The sequence below is a fragment of the Ictalurus punctatus genome, chromosome 7 (genome assembly GCF_001660625.3).
Source record: "Ictalurus punctatus breed USDA103 chromosome 7, Coco_2.0, whole genome shotgun sequence".
NCBI classification, from domain to species: Eukaryota; Metazoa; Chordata; class Actinopteri; order Siluriformes; family Ictaluridae; genus Ictalurus; species Ictalurus punctatus.
Genome location: NC_030422.2, coordinates 26,149,149 through 26,173,866, shown reverse-complemented (window position 1 = coordinate 26,173,866; position 24,718 = coordinate 26,149,149). Strand labels below are relative to the sequence as shown.

The following is a 24,718-nucleotide window of genomic DNA, read 5'->3' as shown; positions in this document are numbered from 1 at the left end:
TATCTGGTGTGTGTAGTGTGATTATTGGGGATGTGGATCAGCAGGGAGAAGTAATATGTGATTAAAAAAAAAAAAAAAAAAAACCTGTGTGTGTGTGAAATGGAGCTGTAGCGCAGACCCACGTGTGCAGTCTAGACAATGACTAAACTACTGCGTGTGTGGGGAGATGATGTGAAGTTAACTAGATGGGCGGAGTGTGAGTGCTGTCTTGTCTTCTGTCACACAAACTTCTATGGGAGGTCCAGATGACTTGTAATGAATAATGAAATAAGAAAAAGAGAATATAATATTATTGTGAATGAAGCAGCTTCACACAGATATAAACCAGTCAAGTTCATTTCACCAAATACTGTAATAAATAAAAGGGTTAGGTCAGGGGTGCCCAATACGTCCGGTCGATCGCAAAGGAAGTGCTGGTAGATCGCCATTTAAATCAAGCAAGAAACTGAAGACTTATCACTTCCATGCGGAATGGGAGGATGATTTTTTTTCACGATGTCATATTCGAAGTGCGTTTGTCTGATCTGCCAAGCTACCACTGCTATTCCGAAAAAGGGAAATGTGGAGCGGCACTTCAGGACTGTTCATAAAAACTACGATACTGACTACTTTTACATGGACAGCGGTAATCTAATTATCGACCTTACTCTGAGTAAGATAATAATGTGATTAAGGTGTTTACGTGAATCGCTTTTAGAAAACTCCTGTCATGTTCCCGTTTTACATGTTATAGAACATAATTACATTAACGTCATTACGTCACCGCGCCACGCCGTCCGACGTCCCTCCTGAATTTCATGTGTCAACATACAGTTCGTCTTCGTTATGGTACCGTATACAGTTTTGGGTGTTTTTTATTTTTATTTTTTTACGAACGCTTTAAGTGCAGTTAATTATTTGTCATGCTATACGTGCTAATAGACAATTGCTTGAATCCGTGGTCTGCGTCTCAAACCGCGTACCGTCTATATAGTAGCCGAGATATATCTATTTTTCCCCACTACAGGCCTATAGTAGGAAAGTATGCGGTTTGGGACGCGGCCGAAGTCTCTTGTTCGCCGTAAAACGTAAAACTGCCGTGTGTGATCGTGTCCTGTCGCAAAATGCGGTGCAAACTCTCACACGACGTTCATAATGTGATTAAGGTGTTTACATGTCTGTAATACTCGTCCGTAATGCGACTAAAACAGCAGTACTCCACCTGTCTTAATTCGATTAGAGCTTAATTCCAGTATGACCTTAATTAGATTAAGGTAAGTAAAAATTGCTGTTTACATGGTAGTTTCTTAATCAAAGTATGGTCTTAATCGGGTTAAGAGTGGATAATTTAGCAAAAATGCTAAACATGAAAGAGATCGTGGATGTGGCAACAAAGGTCGCCTGTTCTATACGTGCTAGATCACTTCAAAGACGGCTGTTCGTGCGCATCTGGAAAAGGCAGACTGCCACCACTCTGAGCTCCTGCGACACACTGACGTGAGATGGCTTAGTAGGGGTAAATTCCTGCAGAGATTTCGAGAGCTCTGTCCGGAGATAAGCGAGTTTCTTTTTGCTGTTAAACATGCAGAATGCACCCAACTCAATGATGATCAGTGGCTGCTGGATCCAAGTCCAGCATTTTTAACCGAACTGACCAACATGTTAAATTAGCTTAATTTGGAGCTGCAAGGAAGAGAAAACCGTGGTCAATTTGATCAGCTAAGTTAATGCCTTTAAACGAAAAATGCAACTTCTGTCCTCAAAGCTGCAGCGCCATGATTCTGGGAACTTCCGAAACCTCGCGTCAGATCTGGAGACGCAGCGGAATTGCGGCTTGTGCGCAGTTGAACATTGCACGCTGCACGGAGCAGATTGACAGCTGTCGGTCAGAGTTTGACAGACGCTTTCAAGACTTTGCTTTACTGGAGCCAGTCGCTACATTCATGTGCTACATTCATGTGCTACCCAGGGACAATGTTGAGGTTGATTCACTCGCATCGAAAATTGCAACGCTGTTTCACCTGAACTCGTCTGAAGTGGAGGATGACATTTTGAAACTACAGACTGACATTCAGCTGAAGTCCAGGGCTCATGGACAGTTTTGGAACTTACTCACAGGGGAAAAGTACCCAAACATGAGGAAATGTGCATCCTCCTTGACTGCATTATTTGGCTCTACTTATTTATGTGAGTCAGTCTTTTCCCACATGAAGATTATTAAGTCCAAATACCGTTCCACAATGACTGATCATCATTTGGAGCCCTGCTTGAGGCTGGCTACCAGCAGCTACTGTCCGGACTATGCAACCCTGGCTGATTCTATTCAGTGCAAGTCATCAGAGTAGGGTAATGACCAAAAATGTACTGAATTGTAGTGTGCCATAAGGGCTCATGCAGTTATGCAAGGTACATGAACATATATTGTGTGTGTATACATATTTGAAGTATATTCAGTATATATATATGAGTAAATATATGTTTCACATTTTTAGCGTAGGTAGATCTCTTGGACTGGTCATGTTAAAAGTAGCTCGCAAGTCAAAAAAGTGTGGGCACCCCTGGGTTAGATTATTAGACATCATACACATTTACCATGACTTCATGAGTATATAGTATATTTAATAAAAAAACATAATGATAACTCTCGGTTCATATGTGAAGCTCAGTACCTCAGTAAAGCCACATTCATTGCAGTTACAGTGCCCATTAATATTGGCATCCTTGGTAAATATAAACAAAGAAGGCTGTGAACAGTTGTCTTTATTTTGTCTATATATATATATATATATTTTAAAAAATCACGAAAAATACTCTGCTCTCATGGATATCAAACAATTGCAAACACAGCACAGATTTATCCAAAATATATCTGTGTTAAATATAGGTGTGCAACAATTATTGCCACCCTTATGAATTCATGTAAGAAAATTATATGTGAAGTATATTCCCGTTGATATTTTACATTTTTAGTACACCTGGGTGAGGTAACACATAGGCCAAATTCAATTAGTCATTTATGACAATTGGTATGACCAAGCAACATAGCTGGGATGTGCGGCAAAAGGTTGTGGAGCTTCACAAAATGGGAAGTGGCTATAAGAAAATAGCACAAGCATTGAAAATGCCCATTTCCACCATCTGAGCAATAATTAAGAAGTTCCAGTCAACTGGAAATGTTATGAATCAACCTGGAAGAGGACGTGTGTCTATATTGTCTCAGTGCACTGTGAAGAGGACGGTTCAAGCGGCCAAAAAATCTCCAAGGATCACAGCTGGAGAGTTGCAGAAGTTAGTTGCGTCTTTGGAGTCAGAAAGTCTCCAAAACTACAATCCGAAGTCACCGACATCACCACAAGTTGTTTGGAAGGGTTTCAAGAAAAAAGCCTCTACTCTCATCCCAAAACAAACTCAAGCGTCTTCAGTTTGCCAGACACGACTGGAACTTCAAATGGGATCAGGTTCTATGGTCAGATGAAACTAAAATAGACCTTTTTGGTAATAAACACCAGAGGTGGTTTTGGCACACACAGAGAGGTAGACTTATGGAACAGTCCCTCATGCCCACGGTTAAATATGGTGGTGGCTCTTTAATGTTTTGGGGCTGTTTTTCTGTCAGAGAACCTGGACATTTAGTTAGAATACATGGCATCATGGACTCTATCAAATATCAAGAAATATTGAATGAAAACCTGACTGCCTCTGCCAGAAAGCTTCAAATGGGCTGTGTTTGGATCTTACAGCAAGACAATGATTCAAAACATACATAAAAAAAAAAAAACCTGTGGGGTGAACTGAAGAGGAGAGTCCACCAGCGTTTGAAGGATCTGCTGTGATTCTGTATGGAGGAACGGTCTCAGATCCCTTGCCATGTATTCTGCAACCTCATCAGGCATTATAAAAGACTCTTGTCTGTTATCTTGTCAAAGGAGGTAGCACAAAGTATCAACTTAAAGGGTGCCAATAATTGGTGCACACCTATATTTAACAAAGATATTTTTATATGAACCTGTGTTTTGTCTTCAACTGTTTATCCATGATATCCAGAGAATTTTTGTGAATTTCTTTAACAAAATATAAAGGTTTTTCACAGCCTACTTTGCTCATATTTACCAAGGGTGCCAATATTAGTGGAGGGCACTGTCAATCATGTTTTTACTTACAGTACCCTGTAGAGCCAGTAGGTTCAAACAGCACAGCCCAGCTCCAGATGTGCAGACTCTAATCTATGAACGATAATGTTTTTGCAAATGGCAGCAGTGATACAGTTTAAGACTTCCTTCTTCATTGTGTAGTCTTATCTGAAAACTGCACACAACTGCAAATTAGCTCACATCATTCATTTCAGATTTGATTTACATTTAAAAATAACCATTTATATCTAGCAATGAATGGTGTGATTAATTGACGTTACTACACAGAGTTTATTTGTTCTTATTTGTTCGCCAGCAGATATGTGATTTTAAATGATTTTAATGATTACACATTTTAAATGATTAGCAGTCAAGACATAAAACATTATTGTGGTTTGGTTTCTGTTCTAGCTGAGCTGTGTGAGAGGTGAGGAAATGCTGTCATTCACATTCTCAGTAATGCCAAAATTAAAACAGCCACACCTACATGTTCTCACTCTAGTTTCTGTGGTAAACACTAACAGCACTCAGTGAGCTCAAGGTCCTGGTTCACTATGGTCATTAAAAATCCCAGGACACTTCTTGTAAGGAGTAGGGGTGTAACCCTGGTGTCCTGATGAAATTCCCTCATTGGCCCTTATCTATCATGACACCCTAATAATCTCCATCTCTGAATTAGCTACATCACTCTCTTCTCCTCTCCACCAGTGGATGGTGTGCAGTGGGTGTTCTGTCGCATCATACACACTGGTGGGGGTGGAGAAGACCCCCCCCCCCCCCCCCCCCCCCGCCCGTTCAATGTAAAGTGCTTTGAATGCCTAGAAAAGTGCTATATTGACCTAAGGAATTATTATTATTATTATTATTATTATTATTATTATTATTATTATTATTATATACAAATAAAATGAATGAAAATATGTACAGATTTATTGGAAAAATCTAAGTCTTGGAATCCCTTTCACTGATCACATCTAGGTTGTACATTTAAGAACCCCATTTTGTGACTAGCAGAAGCCCTGCCTCCCAGCTTCATAGGAGGTTCTGACATCATGTCCAGTGAACTTTTCTGATCTTTATGGACTGCATCAAACCCAAAACCTGAAGTAAATCTGACAGAATAGAAAAGTTTCTTGATTTAGGAAAGACCTCATTCTTTTAAAAGAGTTAGCTTGCTTATTCAATCAAACAAGATAGAAAGCTTTCCAGAAAGTTCCACTGGATCTCTTGTTGAGATCAATTATGAACCTGAGTGAATAAGCAGAGAAACTGTACAAGTCCAGGAGTTGAATAAAGTTATGTTCTGAAAATTGTTGTTATAATTTTTGGGTTCATATAAAAAGAGCACATCAACTTTGAACCAGAACGGAAGACTTTCTCTCTTTCTCTCTGTGTGTAAGAACACAGGAAGTGTAGTGGCTTTAACACAGACTACTGATCAGTCAGTCCTTCATCAGTGTGACAGGATGGAGCTCCGTCCACTCCGTGTGATGATCTGTGAGTAAATGTTTTCTTTGTGTCTTCATTAGAGTGAGTGGCGGCTTAAAACAGTATGTTCAGATGAAGTCTAATGTCCTGTGTGATGAGGTTAATATGTGATTAGAACATTTTCGTATGATTCTCTGATATGATTGTTGGATCAGTGTACATCCATATCAGTTGCGTGAGTTAGTTCATTTGAGTTGAGCCCATGTGAGAACTTTTATTATTATTTGGTTACTGAGGTTAAGGTAAGGGTTACATTTATATAGAGAATAATATTAATTAGTTGCATTAATAATGATATCAGTGGCAGCATACAGTACAGTCCCCTCTGAAACTATTGGAACGGCAAGGCCTATTCATTTGTTTCTGCTGTACAGCAAAGACATTTGGGTTTGTGATCAAAAGATGGATATGAGACAAGAGTTTAGGATTTCAGCTTTTATTTCCTAGGATCTACCAATTGGGTGGTCTGAAAGAAATGTGCTATGTTCTATGTTGTTTAACACGTCTACATATAAATACCAGGAAACAGAAGCTGAAATTCTAACCTCTCTTCTCCTTTTCATCTTTTGATCTCAAACCCAAATGTCTTCAGTCTGCAGCAAAAACCAATAACTTGGCCTGCTGTTCCAATGGAGTCAGAGGGGACTAAATATTTTTTATTTTCAGCATAGTTTATGTGGATTGCTATTAATTGGGTGTGTCCTCACTGCAGCCTGTAGTGTAATGACATTAGATTAGATATACTACGTACTGGATGTTCTAACTTTAACACTAACCCTAACCATAGATGGATAAGAGTGATGTACTGTGTCTGCAGTATTAATGATCTGTGTCTGCCATTGGCGCATGCGTGTTACAACATACTGTACCTAGTGGATAAAATCCAATGTTTCCTTACGCTACAGACTGCAGTGAGGACCTTTTGGTCCATTTTAGTGCATATGTGTAGAATCTAAAATCTACCATCTTCAGGATTTGTGTGTTATTTGGGGTTGTAGAGTGTCTGAGGTGACGTGGAGTTTTTTCTGAGCATGAATCAGATTTTGGTTTGTGATATGTTCGTGGGCTTTTATCATGGATAAACATTTTCTGTTTCTTATAAGGTATGAAAGGAAGAGTACATGATCAGAGTGTTACGTTGTTACTTTTAAATAAATAAATAAAAGATAGTGTTGATATGTTGTGCGTGAGCGTGTGTGTGTGGTAAAAACTGCGGCTGCATCCGAAAAGGCATACTGTGACAGGTCTACTGCATTAGATTCAGTACCTGCTACATTAGATTCAGTACCTATTGCATTTGATTCAGTACCTATTGCATCAGATTCAGTACCTGCTACATTAGATTCAGTACCTACTGCTCGGTCGTTGATACAGTACAGTACTGATCAGTATAAGTGGTAAGCATGAATACAAACCAGACATACTACTCGGCACCGATTCTGACAGGTCTTCCGCGCCAGTCCCGTTGCATTATGGCAGAGGTTCTCAACCTTTTGTAACTAAAACCCCCCAAGCCTCCCCATCATTTGGCATGCCCCCCCCCCCCCCATATTAGAGGGGACCAGGTATAATGATATGCATGTATGTATGTGTGTGTGTGTGTGTGTGTATATATGTATGTATGTGTATATATATATATATATATATATATATATATATATATATATATATATATATATATATATATATATATATATATATTTGATAGATAGATAGATAGATCAATAGATTGATAGATATTTTTTTTGCTGTTGTGTTTTTGTACTTTTTTATTACTTTTCATAACTTTCATGATTTTAAAAAATAACTTTTATGACTTTTATAAAAGTATATAATGGACAGGTATTGACCATGAATGATATGAAATGTTTCTGAACACTATAACTACTTTTAAGCGAGAACTAGGCTGTAATAATGTGGACTATTTTACATGTAAAACATCTTGCATTACATTCGTCTCGCATTCTAAAAACATTCACATTGGGATGAATAGGGACGAAGGGCGCGTCTCCTTATCCATGACATTGTTAAATCTCCGTCTCTCAGCCAGATAGCAAAATTTGTCTGACCCACTTGTGGGCCACATACTTGCTTTAGTTCTAGCCCAGTATACGCCTGGGTCCCCGGCCCAAAACTGGCCCACACACTGCAAACCGACACACATAATTTCCTCAGGCTCAGATCTGGCCCACACACTGCAAACCGACACACACAATTTCCTCAGGCTCAGATCCGGCCCACACACTGTAAACCGACACACACAATTTCCTCAGGCCCAGATCCGGCCCACACACTGCAAACCGACACACACAATTTCCTTCAGCCCAGATCCGGCCCACACACTGCAAACCGACACACACAATTTCCTCAGGCCCAGATCCGGCCCACACACTGCAAACCGACACACACAATTTCCTCCAGCCCAGATCCGGCCCACACACTGCAAACCGACACACACAATTTCCTCAGGCCCAGATCCGGCCCAGACACTGTAAAGTGAATTATTGTTTTATTTGGCCCGGGTCTGCCCCAGACACTGTAAGACAGATCTGGCTGAGAGTTGGCTTGATCCCTGGGCCAGATGTGGCCCATAAACTGCTAAATGTACTTCATTTTAGTAGGGAAACTCAGATTCAACCATTTAATAAGATTAATGGCTTTTATTAAACATTAACAAGTACACTACAATATGAACATTTATTAACAACACACTTTTAAAAACAACAAAATAACAAGTAAATATATTTACAGTATATTTAAAGGCAAAAACAAATATTCTCTCTCAAACACACACACACAAACACACACACACACACACGCACACACACACACACACACATACACAAACACAGCTACCAACTCACGCACACAAAAATTCAACCACTTAATAACATCAAGGACTTTTATAAACAATTAAAGATACAATATGAACAATATGAATTCATACAATATGAATATAATATGAATATTTATTAACAAATAACAAAATAAGTCAAACAAATGAATTTACATTTTGTAAAGAAAAGACATATAGAGAACATACAGTTGCAATCGGAAGTTTACATACCCCTTGCTGAATCTGCAAAATCTTAATACTTTTAACAAAATAAGATTGATCATAAAAGTCCCATGTTGTTGTTTATTTAGTCCTGTCCTGAATAAGCTATTTCACATAACAGATGCTTACATATAGTCCACAAGACAATAGCTGAGTTTATGAAAATTACCCCGTTCAAAACTTTACACACCCTTGTTTCTTAACACTGTGTCGTTACCTGGATGATCCACGAGTGTGTTTATGTTTTGTGAGAGTTATTCATGAGTCTCTTGTTTCTCCTGAGCAGTTAAACTGCCCCCTGTTCTTCAGAAAAATCCTCCAGGTCCTGCACATTCTTTGCTTTTCCAGCATCTTCTGTATATTTTAGCCCTTTCCAAAACAGGCTATATGATGTTCAGATCTGTCTTTTCACACTGACAACTGAGGGACTCGTACACGATTATTACATAAGGTGCAAAACATTCACTGATGCTCAAGAAGGTGACACGATACATTAAGATTCAGGGGGGTGTAAACTTTTGAACAGGGTGATCAGTTTAAATTGTTTATTTGTTTAAAGATCTTATTTTTTCTGTCCTACAGATGCAAAATAAGATACTTACAAGTTTCCCAGAAGACAAAATAACAATTTACACTGATCATCCTAAACTGTGTGTGTTCATTAGCCTGTGTGTGTTCATTAGCCTGTATGTGCTACTGAGCTCAGGTTTTTCCTCATATATGACATCATCCTGCAGGCTTTATGTATTACACCATAGCTCTAGTGCACAGGAGCGCCTTTCTCATGTGAGAGACACAGAGAAGGAAGTGTGTAATCCAGCTTCAGATTAGCAGATGTGGATAAGATTATATATAGCATTTCTTATAGCTGAAGTAAAACTAAATATAAATTTTTGTTGCAGTATATGACATTGTTCTCATTTGTCTTCTTAAAGAAAAGAATCAAGTCAGTGTTACATCATATTCTCTGTTCCTCTTCCCTTTTTAGTGCTTATTTCACTTATCCGAGTCGGACAAGCTCAAGGTGATTTATACATATTTTATTGGCTATGTTGTGTACATGCTGGATTTGTATTAAAGTGGAGAAGATTGTTTGTACATTGTCATGCAGAATTTAAGTTATTTACATTGACAGTGTGTGTTTGCTTTTTGACTTTTCCAGCAGTGTTTAAACCAGTTCTGTCTGTGGAGCCGAATTCACCACAAATATTCAGAGGAGAGACGGTTACACTCACATGTAGGACTTCAGGAGGAAGTGGACCGTACTACTGGAACAAAGATGATGATAATGTTCACAGATCTGCTGAAAATTACTACACTATAAATGTAGATCAGAGTCACAAATACAGATGTTACGGGTCTGTTGATGGACGGACAACAACATGGAGTAATGAAGTGACTCTCTCAGTGATAGGTACATGTCTGATCTTACACTCCTGTAACATGCACTGATGCACATAATCATTACAAAACACACTGATTAAATATCAGATGGTCAGAGAAGGGTGTGTTTGACTGATTTGATGTATTTGTTGTAACTGTACAGAGAGACCAAAAGCCGTTCTGACTCTGCAGCCTGATGGACCGATATTCGGTGGACAGGAAGTCACTTTCACATGTGAAATACGAGGACATGCAGAGACTGAGTGGATGTACAACTGGTATAAAGATGGTGTCCAAATATTCTCCTACACTAAGAGTAGGCAATATTCATTCCGTCCTGTAGAGTCTCTCAGCGCTAAATACACCTGCAGTGGACGGAGAAGAAACGACTCTCAGACCTCAGAGACCAGCAACACTGTTACACTCACTGTGTCAGGTGTGTGTGTGTGTGTGTGTGTGTGTGTGTGTTAATCTCTTCCTCACACCAATATTTAGTAACTTCAGCATCACATCACTACATGCAGTGTGGATTAAGGTCACAAGATTTATTTAAAATGTCACAGACCCGGAAAAAAAACAACGTTTCGTTACTTATCCTGTGTGTAGTAATGATTAATGGTGTAGTTGTACATTCATTGTGTTCAACATTCATAATAGTGAACACACTGATGAAGATGAATTAATTAAGAGTGTGTATTTATGCATCATGTGCATTACAACTTCAGTGTGTTTGTTCAATTATGAACAATTTATTAAATTAATTCCATGTACAGTATATATAGAGTATAATGATATTATAAGACCATGTTGTCCATGAAATAAAGTCACAAACCTGTAACTGTTTAACAAATGCAGAATATAAATACATTATTAGACACAAATTGTCTGATTAAGATGATAAAACTATTTTAGATATTTATAAAGCCTGTCATTCATGAACAGTGAGAGCAAAAGTTAAAGTAAAGTACAGCTGAGTGTGTGTTCATCAGGAAGAGAATCTCTGTTATAAGAGACACAGACTATCAGACATCAGTGTTATGTAGGGATAATAAATCTCATGGTAGGAGAAAGATGGAAATTATAATTACACAGCACTCATGTTAATCAGACTCATAATGGTGTTTATAACTGTAACTGAAACACAGACATTAGTGCTGAAACACTCACTACAAAATATTAAATTATGATCAAAATAGAAAGAATGTACAGCGTGTGTCTGATACCAGCGGCCTTAAAGCTACACTGTAAATAAATCACCTGCTTTGTCTCTATAAGTGCTGACTAATCACTTTGGAAATCATACATAAGAGACCTGGAGCCAGATCACATCAGGATCTCGAGTAATTGTAGGATTTTTTTTCTTTTGCTCCACTCCGCTTCCTTACCAATGACCAAAACATGGAATTATACTTAATAAAATGTGATGGCAAATAAATGGATTAAAAAAACAACAATTATTTATTTTAAAAATCTCAATCACCTGTTCATTTTATTAAATAAATCTGAATAATACTTTACTATAAATACATCTAACACAATACCAAATGATTATAATCAGGATCTGTAGAAGACGCTGGATTTTTTGGTGCAAGTGGTTATAACTTGTCCAAAACATTTTTCAGAGTTCCATGTGTAATGTTACATTCTTTTCCAAAATCTTCTAAACTCTATACACTCATGAAAACCAATCAATCAAAAGTATACTAATTATTTCAGGAAATATTTTATTATCTTTGTACAGCGCTCCCAAAACCTGTGGTGTCCATAAATCCTGATGAACAGGTGTACAGAGGAGAGACTGTCACTCTCAGATGTGACATACAGGATGAAGAGGACTCTGACTGGATCTACAGCTGGAATAAAGATGGTTCTGGTGTCAGTAGTGAACAGGAGTACAGAATCAGTAGTGCTGAAACATCTCATGCAGGTAAATACACCTGTAGAGGAAGAGAGAGAGGAGGCTCACACTCCTCACACACCAGTGATGCTGTTACACTGACTGTATCAGGTGAGTGTGATCATCTCTTCAGTACTCATTAACCTCAGGTTCACCTCAGCACTCAGTACTGGTGTAGATTAGAGCTGCACAATATGCATACAAAGTGTGATATGCAGTAAAGATGTTGGACTTTGAGATGATGATGTGAAATGCAGTCGATGAAGACTAAAGATGTGATTTTTATTAATTTGCTGACTCAATGTGCTGCAAAATGCTGAACATGAAAATGTCCCAGGTTTATCCAATAATAAATAATATTAATGGCAATATGTCTCTTCTTTTGTTATTATTGCATTAAGTGTAAAATGAAATAATGAAATGCATTCTGTTTATTCAAATATTTTCTATTGAAGGGTGTTTTAAATAACAATACAGCGTAATGCAGTACATTTTGTCTTTACACTTTTTCTAGAATAAGAGAACAATGTACTTCACATTAAATCTACTCTCACAAAAACTAAATTACTTTGATAAATACCACAAAATATTTTGACAGATATTCATGAATAATTTGGCTATGAGAGGAGTCTTTACAGTGTATCAGTAATAGTGTGTTTGTCTGTAGTAGTGATTAGTGTGTTAAACACTCTGAGAGAGAACATGAACAGTTAACATCCTGAACTGTGTGTTTCATCTCCAACTGCAGAAAAACCTAAACCTGAACTCACATCAAGTCGTGAAGGAGCTGTACTGAAAGGAAACTACGTGACTCTGTCCTGTACACTGAAGCTGCAGTCTGCTGGATGGAAGTTTTACTGGATCAAACCCACACAGAGCACTGAGACTGAGACTGAAGCTAAAACAGACTACTACACTAAAACATACAGTGCAGTTAGAGTCTCTGATGGAGGTCAGTACAGGTGCAGAGCTGGAAGAGGAAACCCAGTCTACTACACACACTACAGTGATGCACTCTGGGTAAACGTTACTGGTGAGTAAACTTCAACAGACTTTATATATTATTACATACATATACCCTGCATCATCACTAAGTACTTATGTATACAGCAGTTGTCAAATTCAACTGTATATTATTGAAGTGTGTTTGTATTTGGGTTAATAATAAAATAATAAAATTAATAATAAAATTATGTTTCTGTAGAGAGTCCTAAAGCTGTGGTGACCATAAAGCCTGATAAACATGTGTTCAGTGGAGAGACTGTGACTCTCAGATGTGAAATGCAGGGAGGAGGAGACACTGAGTGGAAATACAGCTGGTATAAGAAAGATAAAACATTCTACCGCACAACACAGGAGTTCAGCTTCAGCTCAGTTAGAAATGATGACAGTGGTGAATACACCTGCAGAGGGAGGAGAAGCAGTGACTCTCAGAGATCAGAGATCAGTGATGCTGTTACACTCACTGTATCAGGTGAGTGTGTGAGTTTGTTTTATCTCGTCATTAATTACATGTAACAAGATTATCACTCTGTATGATTTTATTTCTTTTTTTACATTTGTTGTCGATCAGATGCAGCAGAGGCAGTAGTGAGTGTGTCTCCACTGCGCTGGCTGACTGAAGGAGACTCAGTGACTCTAAGCTGTGAGGTTAAACACTCCTCTACAGGCTGGACATTCAGCTGGTACACAGAGGTTCCCTCCAGAGACAGACAGGGTTCCCTCAGGTACAGTACAGCGCTCCTCTCAGACAGCAGCAGAGGATCTGGAGGCTCCTACACTCTCAGTCCTGTTACTGTGAAGCACACAGGAATTTATATGTGCAGAGCAGAGAGAGGAGAACCAGTCTTTCACACACGGTTCAGCAACCTACAGCCACTGTGGATCACTGGTGAGGAAATAAATCAACAATAGTGTTGAGTTGGAGTGTAGAAAATGTACATTTATTAATATTAAGTGTTGTATATGTGCTAATGTGTTGTGTAATAACTGTTTATATTTAAACTCCTTAGTGAGGAATGTGTAAAGCAGCGGAATAAGCACCTGATAGTAGATTTTTATTCAGATATCATTGTCTAATCAGAGCAAGTATTAGTCCTGTGGTAATTTTAATGTTACACATGTTTACTAAACTGTACACTGAAATTAACATCATGATAAAATACATGTTAATTTTCAGAATAAGATCTGAATTATAATGTGTGTGTTTCAGGTGAATCTCCTCCAGTGACTCTGATCATCAATCCCAGCAGAACTCAACACTTTACTGCTGACTCTCTCTCACTGAGCTGTGAGGACCAGAGTGACTCTACTGGATGGACAGTGAGAGGATACACACACAGTGAGACAGTGTTTGATTGTCCTTCAGTTTCAGGATCTACATGTAACATCAGCTTCCTCTCTACATCAAACACTGGAGTTTACTGGTGTCAGTCTGAATCTGGAGGACGCAGTAATCCTGTCAACATCACAGTGCACAGTGAGTCTTCAATGTTCTCATCAGTAATAGATGTACAATATACAGGAATAAAGATAGCACTTTTATAATCTACTGAATTGGTGAAAATAAATTATAATATTGTTATAAAGAAACTGAGTGCAGTTTCTAGTGTGACACAGATTTGATGTTTTTATTCAGTCGATTCTAACAAAAGACCAACAGATAGCGCTGTGTTCAGGGCTGCAGAGATCTGAGACACAGAGGTTTATACACACATCTGCACACAAAGATCAGACTCTGAGAATAAAAAAGAGGAAAAAAGAATACAGAGATATGAGACCTTCTGGATGTCAGTATCACCTTTATTACTAGCATAAAGAACAAGGTAGACAGAGATGAGCAGAACACACACACACACACACACACACACACACACACACACACAGAGAGAGAGAGAGACTCATGAAGACTAGTTTAGTTCCAGGATGTTAAGAATATTACAGTGAAAGCTGCTTTCACATCTGAATGTTACTGATAAAACTGGCATTTAAGCATATCTTCTCCTTCACACATGAAGACTCTGTGAGCGCTGCACTGTGTACACTCTCTCTGATATCTACCACTGATTTACTGTAGCTCTCTGTGTTAAAATCATTACTGTATTTTACACACTTTCTGATTTCAGTGTCTTCTTTCTCTTTCCTACAGATGGTGATGTGATCCTGGACAGTCCTGTCCATCCTGTGACTGAGGGACATCCTCTGACTTTACATTGTTTATCTCGCAACTCAAATATCTCAGATTCTGGTGTTGATTTCTATAAAGATGGTTCCGTCCTGCAGAAGAAGACTACAGGAGAGATGACCATCAGTACTGTGTCAAAGTCAGATGAAGGTTTCTACCACTGTAAACACCCAGAGAGAGGAGAGTCACCGAAAAGCTGGGTTTCAGTCAAAGGTGAGAAACGTTGAGAGAATTTCTTTTTATTTGATTTTCTTTTTATTAAGTTCATATGCACAGTGTTTTCAGTCAGCTTTCAAAGTATTTGATTCCTTTTGTAACATTAACATTTAAAACGTGCAGTGATTACTACTACTACTACTACTAATAATAATAATAATAATAATAATAATAATAATAATAACAACAATACATTTTAATTCTGTAGCAAGTAGCACCTAACAATCAAACTGGCTGTTAAAAAAAGAGTAGGAAAAAGACTAGCAGGAAGAAAATCAGGAAAATTTTGTGTTGGTACAAAATGTATGTTTTAGGATTAAGGAGGTGCAGTTAAAGGCCTAGAGGTGGATTACGGCCCGAAATATTTTGCTCATTCTTGTCAGTCTGGTCGTTAGGAGCCACTAGTAGATCAGTATTGGTGGATCTAAGACTCCAGGGTGTAGAGAGTTACGGCGAGGTCATGTACTGTGTGAGAATTAAGAGTGTGTTTGTTTGATTCTCTGTGAGATCGGTAAACCGTGTTAATGACAGAGTACAAATCTAATGTGTGCTTGGTATGAGTAAGGACTACAGCAAACGTATTTTCAAACATGTTTAAGTCTATTACGTGCTTTACCAGAAATGAGAATGTCGAGGAAATTACAGGAATATTACTGTAACATGATGAAATCATTAATTTCAGCATCTTTCAAACTAAGTAAGGGTCAGATCTGATGAAATATAAACAAGTGATTGTTGTGAGTGACCTAATGCAGAGTTCAAATGAAAGTGTGTTGTCAAAAATTCTATCTAGATTGTGAACATTTGTAGACGGTTTAACAGAACTGTAGTGACAGCAGGTTTTTTCATTTGTGTCTTTTTCTTTCCTCAGACTCAGGGTCTGGATCCAGTATTGATATAGTATTTGTGGCTGTGGGACTGAGTTTGGCCTTGCTGTTCATCATCCTTTTACTGATCCTGCTTTGGTGGCACAAATCCTACAAAGGTCTGATAACTAGTTTTCACTAAATTGCTTATAATATAATCAGTACTTCTACAAAGCTTAGTCTATAAAACATGAAATAGTATACATTACAAAAACTTGGACATAACTTAAACATGTTAACAAAATGGTCTATGACTGGTATCTAACACTTTTCAATAATTACTCTCGTTACACATGATTTTACACATCCTTAATTATCATTAAAATAATGTACAATGCTAAAAATAGAAAAATAAAACTAATTACTACGCATTGTACTTGCAAGTACACAATTTGGTCCTTATTTATTAATCTTTATCAAATTCAAGTGGAATCTAAATGTTTTCATAGGCCAAACTAAAATAAATTCCAACCAGATTTACACGTTTTAGCATTGCTGATTTTCTTCATACTCGTGTGTATGATAATAAATTCCAATCAGCTGTAAACTGAATCAAGTGCATATATGACACAGCAGATTTACATTTAGTGACAACCACAAAACTTATTAAGAGACAAAAACGACATGACGACGAATAAACGGTGAAAAACAAACTACATTATCTGATAATACAGCTCAGCTATAGACACAGTAACTTTTCCTCCTTTTATATCTTCCACCATTATTGTTCTACTAATTGGTTTACATTAGTGATTCTTCTTATAAATAAATTAGCCCACACTCAAGATATCTTGTAGGATAGACTTTTTTAAACTAACTGTGTTTTTAATAAATAACACATTATGTATGTAAACGCTCCTGTGATTGATTTTCAAATAAATTTGTTCATATCCAGCTTGATAAATCAGACAAATTGTTGTTTACACATTTAATAGCTTGTAATTGCTCTTTATTTACTGGTGCATTTTTGCCATACACTAATGTATAAGCGCTCTCTAAAATAAAGTTTATATGATTTATAAATGGAGCAAATGAAGAATTTCTGTCTTCTCATACAGGAAAGGACAGAGACATACAGCAGAACAGCAATCAGACACCAGGCCAGAACCAGAGTCAGTCAGGAGCTGAGGATTCTCAATCAGCATACACACCACTTCAGACCGGTCAGACAATGTGTCACATAATGAATACTTCCCTTATGTATACAGTAATTCAATATAAGATTGTGTTCTTACTAACAAGCTAATGTAAACAATGTTCATTTCTTAAACGCTTTCAAAATTGTCTGGAAATTTATCTTGTTTGTTCTTTATTTGCACTCCTTTCTGTAGGAAGTGTACACATTTATGCCACTGTGGAGAATGCAAGTAAAAGTGAGAGAGATTTCTTTATTTCATGTCAAATATTTCCACTTACACTAGAAGGAATAAATCTCTGATTAACACCATACAGTAAATACATCTCCTGTAGTGACTATCACATTGCACTGTGATCAGGTGACGCTGCAGCTGAACCCAGTGGGGCCATTTACACAAAGGTCATGAAGAAAAAGGAGCCACACAACAATAAAAGTGGAGTATTTTTATACTGCAACTTCACATTTTATATATAAAAACACTTACATATTTATTCAAATGCAAAGAAATGCTGTTGAGCAAAGATGCCTTCAAAATAACAATATCAAACAATTGCAGACACAACACAGGTTTATCAAAAAAAAATCTTTGTTAAATATAGGTGTGTAACAATTATTGGCACACTTTTAGTCAGTACTTTGTGCTACCTCCCTTTGCCAAGGTAACAGCTCTGAGTCTTCTCCTATAATGCCTGATGAGGTTGGAGAATACATGGGAAGATATCCGAGACCGTTCCTCCATACAGAATCTCTCCAGATCCTTCACATTTCGAGGTCCACGCTGGTGGACTCTCTTCAGTTCACCCCACAGGTTTTCTATGGGGTTAAAGTCAGGGGACTGGGATGGCCATGGCAGGACCTTGATTTTGTGGTCAGTAAAGCAATACTAGTGGATGGCACTGTATATATATCCATCAGCAACAATTTATGCAGTATGGCAGTGCGCATAATTCTGCTGAAAGAGGCCTCTGCCATTATAGAATACCGTTGCCATGAAGGGGTGTACTTGGTCTGCAACAATGTTTCGGTTTGTGGTACATGTCAAAGAAACATCCAGTTGAACCCAAGGTTTCACAGCAGAACATTGGCCAAAGCATCAAACCGCTGGCTTGCCTTCTTCCCAAAGTGCATCCCGGGGCCATCTCTTGTCCTTCCTTGGAGCACTTTTGGTAGGTACTAACCACTCCATTCTGGGAACACCCCACAAGACCTGTCATTCTGACCCAGTCATCTAGCCATCACAATTTTCTCCTTGTCATAGTCGCTTACACTTACCCATTTTTCCTGCTTCCAACACATCAACTTGTGACGGATAGCTGCACAGTGACGCAGAGGCGGAGTCCGTTCCATTCCGTGCTTTAATTAACGGAAGAAAAAAAAAGAGAGAGATGAAGAGAAGGGTGTGGTCTTCGGAAGCAATAAAAAGAACAGGTGACTAAAGGAGGGGGAGATGAGCAGGAGGCGGAAATGAGCGGGACGCGGGACTGAGAGCCAGGTGGGAATGGCGGAACTGAGGGTGTGCGCTTGCCAGGGACCACGCTAATGCTTTACTGTGGATTATAATCTTGTGGATTATAATCTTGTGGATATTGATTCCGGAGGCTGGCGAACACTTCGGGAATATCCTGCCAAAAGGAATCAACGAGCGAGCGGAGCTTTGAGGGTTCTGAGGCACATCACGGGTTTGAGATCCTTTCTTTAATACTTTTGTGGAGAACCAGTATGCTTAAATCGTTGGATGTTCCTGTGTGTAAATAACTCCGAGTGTTAAGCGGAATCTGACGGCCGGGTTCCCGTGGTTTCACGTTCACGAACTCCCGTGTGCCTGAATCACCGCCACTGAAGTGCCGCTTTTAAACTGAACAACTTTTTTGTTTTGGTTAAGAATTATTTTGGGGTTAAATGTGGGGTTTTTTCTGCTTTTTTTGTGTCTGAAAATTTTCTTGTATGAGTAGAGGCTTGTTTCCTTGTGGGTTCGTCTATTAATCCCACGTATGGGAAGTTTTGGTTTTCATTATTTCAGTTTCTATGACTGAAACGATCTGTATTTTCTTACATTTATTGCATAAATAATCATAATCTTATTTTGTAAGAATTGAGTAGCCTACTGATGTGTTTTGTTCTGAGTTATGTCCAAAGTCTAAATTATAAGTGACGGTTAATTTGAACTGTCTGGCGCCCAAACCCCATAAGTAAGGTACCACGCTACAAACTTCAAGAACTAATTGTTCACTTGCTGCCTAATATATCCCACCCCTTGTGATAGGTGTCATTAGATCAAGTGCCATTGTGATGAGATAATCAATGATCCCTTCGCTTGTCAGTGGTTTTAATGTTCTATCTATCTATCTATCTATCTATCTATCGTTAATGTGCATATAAAGTTTGCACGTTTTCAACAAAAAAACATGCAAAGAGAACACATGTATTTCAAAACCATAACATGTAGAAGTGACAGTAAGCTCCACATTTAAAATGTATCTTGTGTTCAGCTACATCCCATCATATACTAGTAATTCCCCACACTGGTTCTTTTTAAGCAAAGCTAGATTCAGGTTAAAGCTGTAGCTGTGTGTGTTTTGTTCTGTTCACTGTCACTGCAGATGATGATGCTGGACCCAGTGACGTGATTTACACTGAGCTTGAACTCAAGCCACAGAAAAAAACAAAGAAAAATCAAGGTAAAATTCTTTACATGCATATATGTGCGCATATACATCAACTTTGAATATTTTCTGATTTATTAACCAATTCATTTAGTTCATGACTATTTAACAGTTGAGATGGGCTGCAGTTGATTGTGGACATTAATTCAGCATTTCTTGTTTACATCTAGTGAAGGCCAGTGTAGAGTATGAAACTGTTTACTCACAGCTGAAGCAGAACACATAGGTAAGACAAAATTTGTTCCATTTACAAGTCTCAAATTGAGTTAGAAATACTTGGAGAGATCTTGTATAGAAACCCTAGTTCAAGTTTTGTTCAAGGAGTTAAATAGGAGTTGTGTCTGATAAATAGTGTTGTGTAATCAAATGGTACTACACCTGAAGCAATTTTAAAAGCAAATTGTACGCTGCATCAAATTTCAGTCAGAGGTCACTCGCAGTGTGCAAAAAATGCCTTTCTTGAAACAAGCAAGACGCACTTAAATCTAGTTAAAGTGTACTAAAATCAAGCAAAGAAAATCTGCCAATGGGGTAAGCAAAACTGACTTGGTAAGAATTCCTGAAAATAGCATAAATATCTAGTCACCAAAAATGCTATTGGATAGTAAATCTAGACAAAAATGCCCAATTTAAGCAAGTTGTGCTTATCGCAAGTAATGAGAACTGTTATTCAACATACACTTACTTAATGAGTATTTTGGTCTCTTGCTTGAGCTGACTAAGAATTTATCCCTTAATCTAAGATTAATAATTAGCACAAAAAAAGCTTATAATAAGACACAGTTTTTTCAAATAGCATAATAAAATAAGTGATTTTGTCTTAAATTAAATGACCAGAAGCATTGTTATTTTTACCATTTTTATTGAAACAGGGAAAAACTCTGCAGCATAGTGTCAGGGATTGTAGAAGGCAGCGGCTGCAAGCGCAGAGTTTTATTGAATGAAGTGCAAAACAAACAACCAAATCTGTGCAAACAAGAGCCATAAACGTAACAATGGACACCAGGCAAAAACATGCAGACTATGAGAGCAGCTGTAGGACACATGACAATACACGAACACGACAACAACAAAAGATTGGCAGTTAGGTGCTGAAAAACTAGAACTTCTATAGGGGTGCTAATTAGGTTATTATAACCAGGGCTGTGTCCGAAGTCTTGTATTGTGACCGTACTTGCTGCATAACCATTGAAACAGTACATACTAATCAGTATGTGTGTGTAGTATGAATACAATCCTGGACATACTACATCCGCCATGTTGGTGTTGTCATGCGACCTTCGATGTCATCATAAACACAAAAATCACCAGATTAAAGCAACCGCGCTAACGGCAAAATATACATCAGGAATGTTAACTGAATTTGTAATGTAATGTGGGCGTGGTTAACAGGCTGAGGTAAATTCATTGGTTATCTTGGCCAGCTAACGTATGATGGAGATCAAACAAAAAGCTTTAAAACGCTGTGACAACAGTTTTCTTGTTTAAACCTTCAACAAGTTAACAATTTATTGAGGTATTATAAAACAAGTCCTGGTTTAATACTTAAAGAGCCCATGTACTGTCTTCCACCCCTTATCCCACCCCCCACCCCCCCCTTCTGAGCTTGTGCGCACCAGTCCCGTTGCATTGTGGGATTTTTGACTAGTGTAGTGTCCATCGGTTGCATACTGCAAAAACTCACCGGAAGCAGTACGCCATTCGGGTATTTCCTGCCTACTGTTTCTCGTCTACTGAGAGTTCAGACGTACTATCCATCTGATGCACTACTTTTCACCTACTGTGTAGCAGGATACGCCATTTCAGACGCAGCCCAGGACACATAGCTGCTTCATTGAAAAAGTAGTCTTAAAGTAAGGAAAATAATGTTGTTCCTCTGCTGGTATTTTATGCAAACCATTTGTTGTAGCTTGTTAATGGTTAAATCTTGCCCCGTATTAGCTGGCATATCTTATTAACACAGTTAGATATTTTTATTTTCTTAAAATGAGCTTACTTTTCTAATGCAAAACATTCTTGACAAGATTATTTTTTTCTTTTTACACAAAAAATAAGACTAATTTCCCAGAAACAAGGCTTTTTTCTATTTTCTTCAAATTCCTTCTTTGCAGTGCGTAAATGTATAAATAGGCTTTACTTCAAAAAGCAGCTCCAGTGTCCTCTCTTCCTGTTTCTGCGAGCCTTACCAGCTGCTGGGTGTCATGATGTAATCACAGCGGAAGTGAGTCAACTGTAGCTCTTAGCAGTAGAAAATAGAGATGTGCATTCTGGTTAATCTCACAGCTCAAACACTCAGTAAACAAAGTGAGAGAGTCCTCTAGTACTTTAAATTCCTGGGGTTTATCTTTTATTTTAAAGCTCACTGTGTTCACACCCTCAACAAATTTAGGAAAACAAATAAACCTCAGTCTATAAGAGAAAAATAAACAACCCTAAGGCAACCAGAGCCCACAGTTGAATGTATATTATGTATTATGAGAAATAAATCAGCTCCCTTCACAGTTTTTCACAGTAGAAACTGGATGTAATACAGTTTTATTTGTAGTATATGTATATATCTCCCACCACTACCTGGCCCTATAACTATACATTCACAAAGACTAGTTTTTGCTGATGTATCAGTAGCTACTGTGAAAAAGAGGAGCATATAATTGCTTACAGTGTGTCGGTTAAACAAGCCTGTCTCTTGCTCAAGATGACATGGAAGTTGTTAACTGTAATGCCAATCCACTTTTTAAAAAATTATTTATTTATTTATTTATTTATTTATTTTAGAAAATATGCCAGTAACATTTGTTGTTGCTTAAACTCAGAAATGTTCAAAATAAGAGAGAAAGTGGTTTAAAATCACATTTTCATGAAATTTCTTCCTCGGCCCTATAGTGTCAGTGCGGTTAGCAGAAATTCCACTATAAGAAGTGCAAGTATTGCAGTGTAATTTTACACATGACAATTTTTCCTCATATAATTCCTCACTATTTAGTGTTCTATGTTGTAGAATTACTGTATATACTGAAATATAAATGTGCATTGCCTTTTAAATGCTCCTAACATATTTGCTATTGGCTTAAAACACCAAAGTTTAACCATTTCAGAAAGTAAAATCTAAAACAGCTCTAAATGTTCATTTACAGGTGCTGGAGGAGTGAGTACAAAGCTGAGAGAGAAGAAAGAGAGAAGTTCATCATGTGTGCATTGACAGTAAAATCGGCATGAGATTGGCTTGTACAGGTTCTTTGCACTTTTTTGGCTTAAAATGTGTGTGTGCGCGCGTGCAGGGGGGGTTAAGAATCTGTGTATTAGCAGGGTGTATTTTATTGATTACTTGCTCCACTATTAGGACTGGTTGTAAAGCAAAAGGATTTAGTAGTAATAGTAAGAGTAATAAGTCAATGTGACTGAACTTTTATTCTTGAAAATGTATTTTTCACTCATGTGAGGGGCTTCATCATGTCATCTGTGTGCAGTTCACACCTACAGAACTGAAAGTCCTTAAGATCACATACAGAGATGCACTGATGTATTTTCCACCACACGGTACAACCACAATCTCCAGACTACAGTTAAAAAGATCATGCATCATTTTATCATATTACTTTATGGTTTCATTTTATTAAGTATTATTAAGCAATACTTTAAATAAATGCATGCAGATTTCACAAACCACAACAAGATGAATATCATAACATTTCCTGTAGATGGAACATTTATGCATTTAACTGCCAAATTCTACATTGCAGAGCAAAAGAAAAACTATCTAAACATTAAATTGTAAATTCAAGCTTGTAGTGCAGAAATGTGAGCTTGCTGATGTTTTCTACTTAATCAACACAGATTGTGAAAAGTACAGAGATGGTTAGATTGAAGGTATCCAAAATTACTTCCACATAAGAAACAAATGCCAAACATGTATGTCTTTGGTTGCTGAATAGTAAAAAGGCCTAAACTCCACCAAATGTAATAATGCACTGTAACAAGCCCATTCAGTAATTAATTCTTATGCATCATTACTGTTGTACTATACAAGAATAATAACTACAAGTATTGCGGTATAAATAATCAACTGTTTCTCATTAATATTTTTAAGTCTAGCAATACTGTACATCTGCAGCAAACAGATTACAAACAGAGGTCTATTTGTTAAAAATGTGGCCGAAGCTAAACGGAGAGCATGAAAAATTTCATCAGGAAATATTTTATCAATCCTGGATCACACAGACTGGCAACAAAGTCTACTGTAAGATTCAAGTACACATTCAAAAACAAACAAAATGCTTTCATGTATTTTCTGTATAAATGGGGCCATTTTATTACTTTTATACTCATCTTGCAACAGTGCCGTCTTCTGGCTAGAATTCATGTCATAAAAATCTCTGTGTTTGTAAATGTACATTTTGAAATTTATGTTTTAAATTTGTTGTATTTTGTGGATACTATAGTCTATGTGTATCTGTTTTTTTTTTTTTTTCTATCATTCATTCATTTTTATATTTTCCTTAAAATCTATGCATTCTCAACTGTTCTTGGATCTGTTCCTCAAATAAACTTTGACAAGCACAATTTGGGGCCTGTTACGATTAAGTTATTTGTGTAAATGCACATATCTTTCTACTAATTATTCCTGCTGTGTTCTAAGACTTTTTCAATTTTCAACAGAAATCATGTCATTTCCCAGCTTTGCTTTGTTTTATTTCCCTGACTCAGACCAGGCAAAGG

At 37.6% G+C, this 24,718-nt stretch overlaps 1 protein-coding gene across 1 annotated transcript; it reads left to right on the top strand.

Annotated features, from left to right (window-relative positions):
• Positions 1 to 1,754: 1,754 nt before the first annotated feature.
• Positions 1,755 to 24,435, top strand: LOC124628346 (Fc receptor-like protein 5). Its single transcript, XM_053681831.1, has 18 exons — positions 1,755 to 1,864; positions 9,591 to 9,679; positions 9,818 to 10,069; positions 10,202 to 10,474; positions 11,597 to 11,670; positions 11,755 to 12,046; positions 12,684 to 12,968; positions 13,140 to 13,409; positions 13,509 to 13,826; positions 14,148 to 14,414; positions 15,084 to 15,332; positions 16,207 to 16,320; positions 17,260 to 17,364; positions 17,533 to 17,574; positions 17,698 to 17,772; positions 19,940 to 20,017; positions 20,173 to 20,228; positions 23,137 to 24,435. Exons 1-17 carry the CDS (start codon positions 1,755 to 1,757, stop codon positions 20,226 to 20,228), a joined length of 2,949 nt encoding a protein of 982 aa, XP_053537806.1. The 3' UTR covers positions 23,137 to 24,435.
• The last annotated feature ends 283 nt before the right edge of the window (positions 24,436 to 24,718 follow it).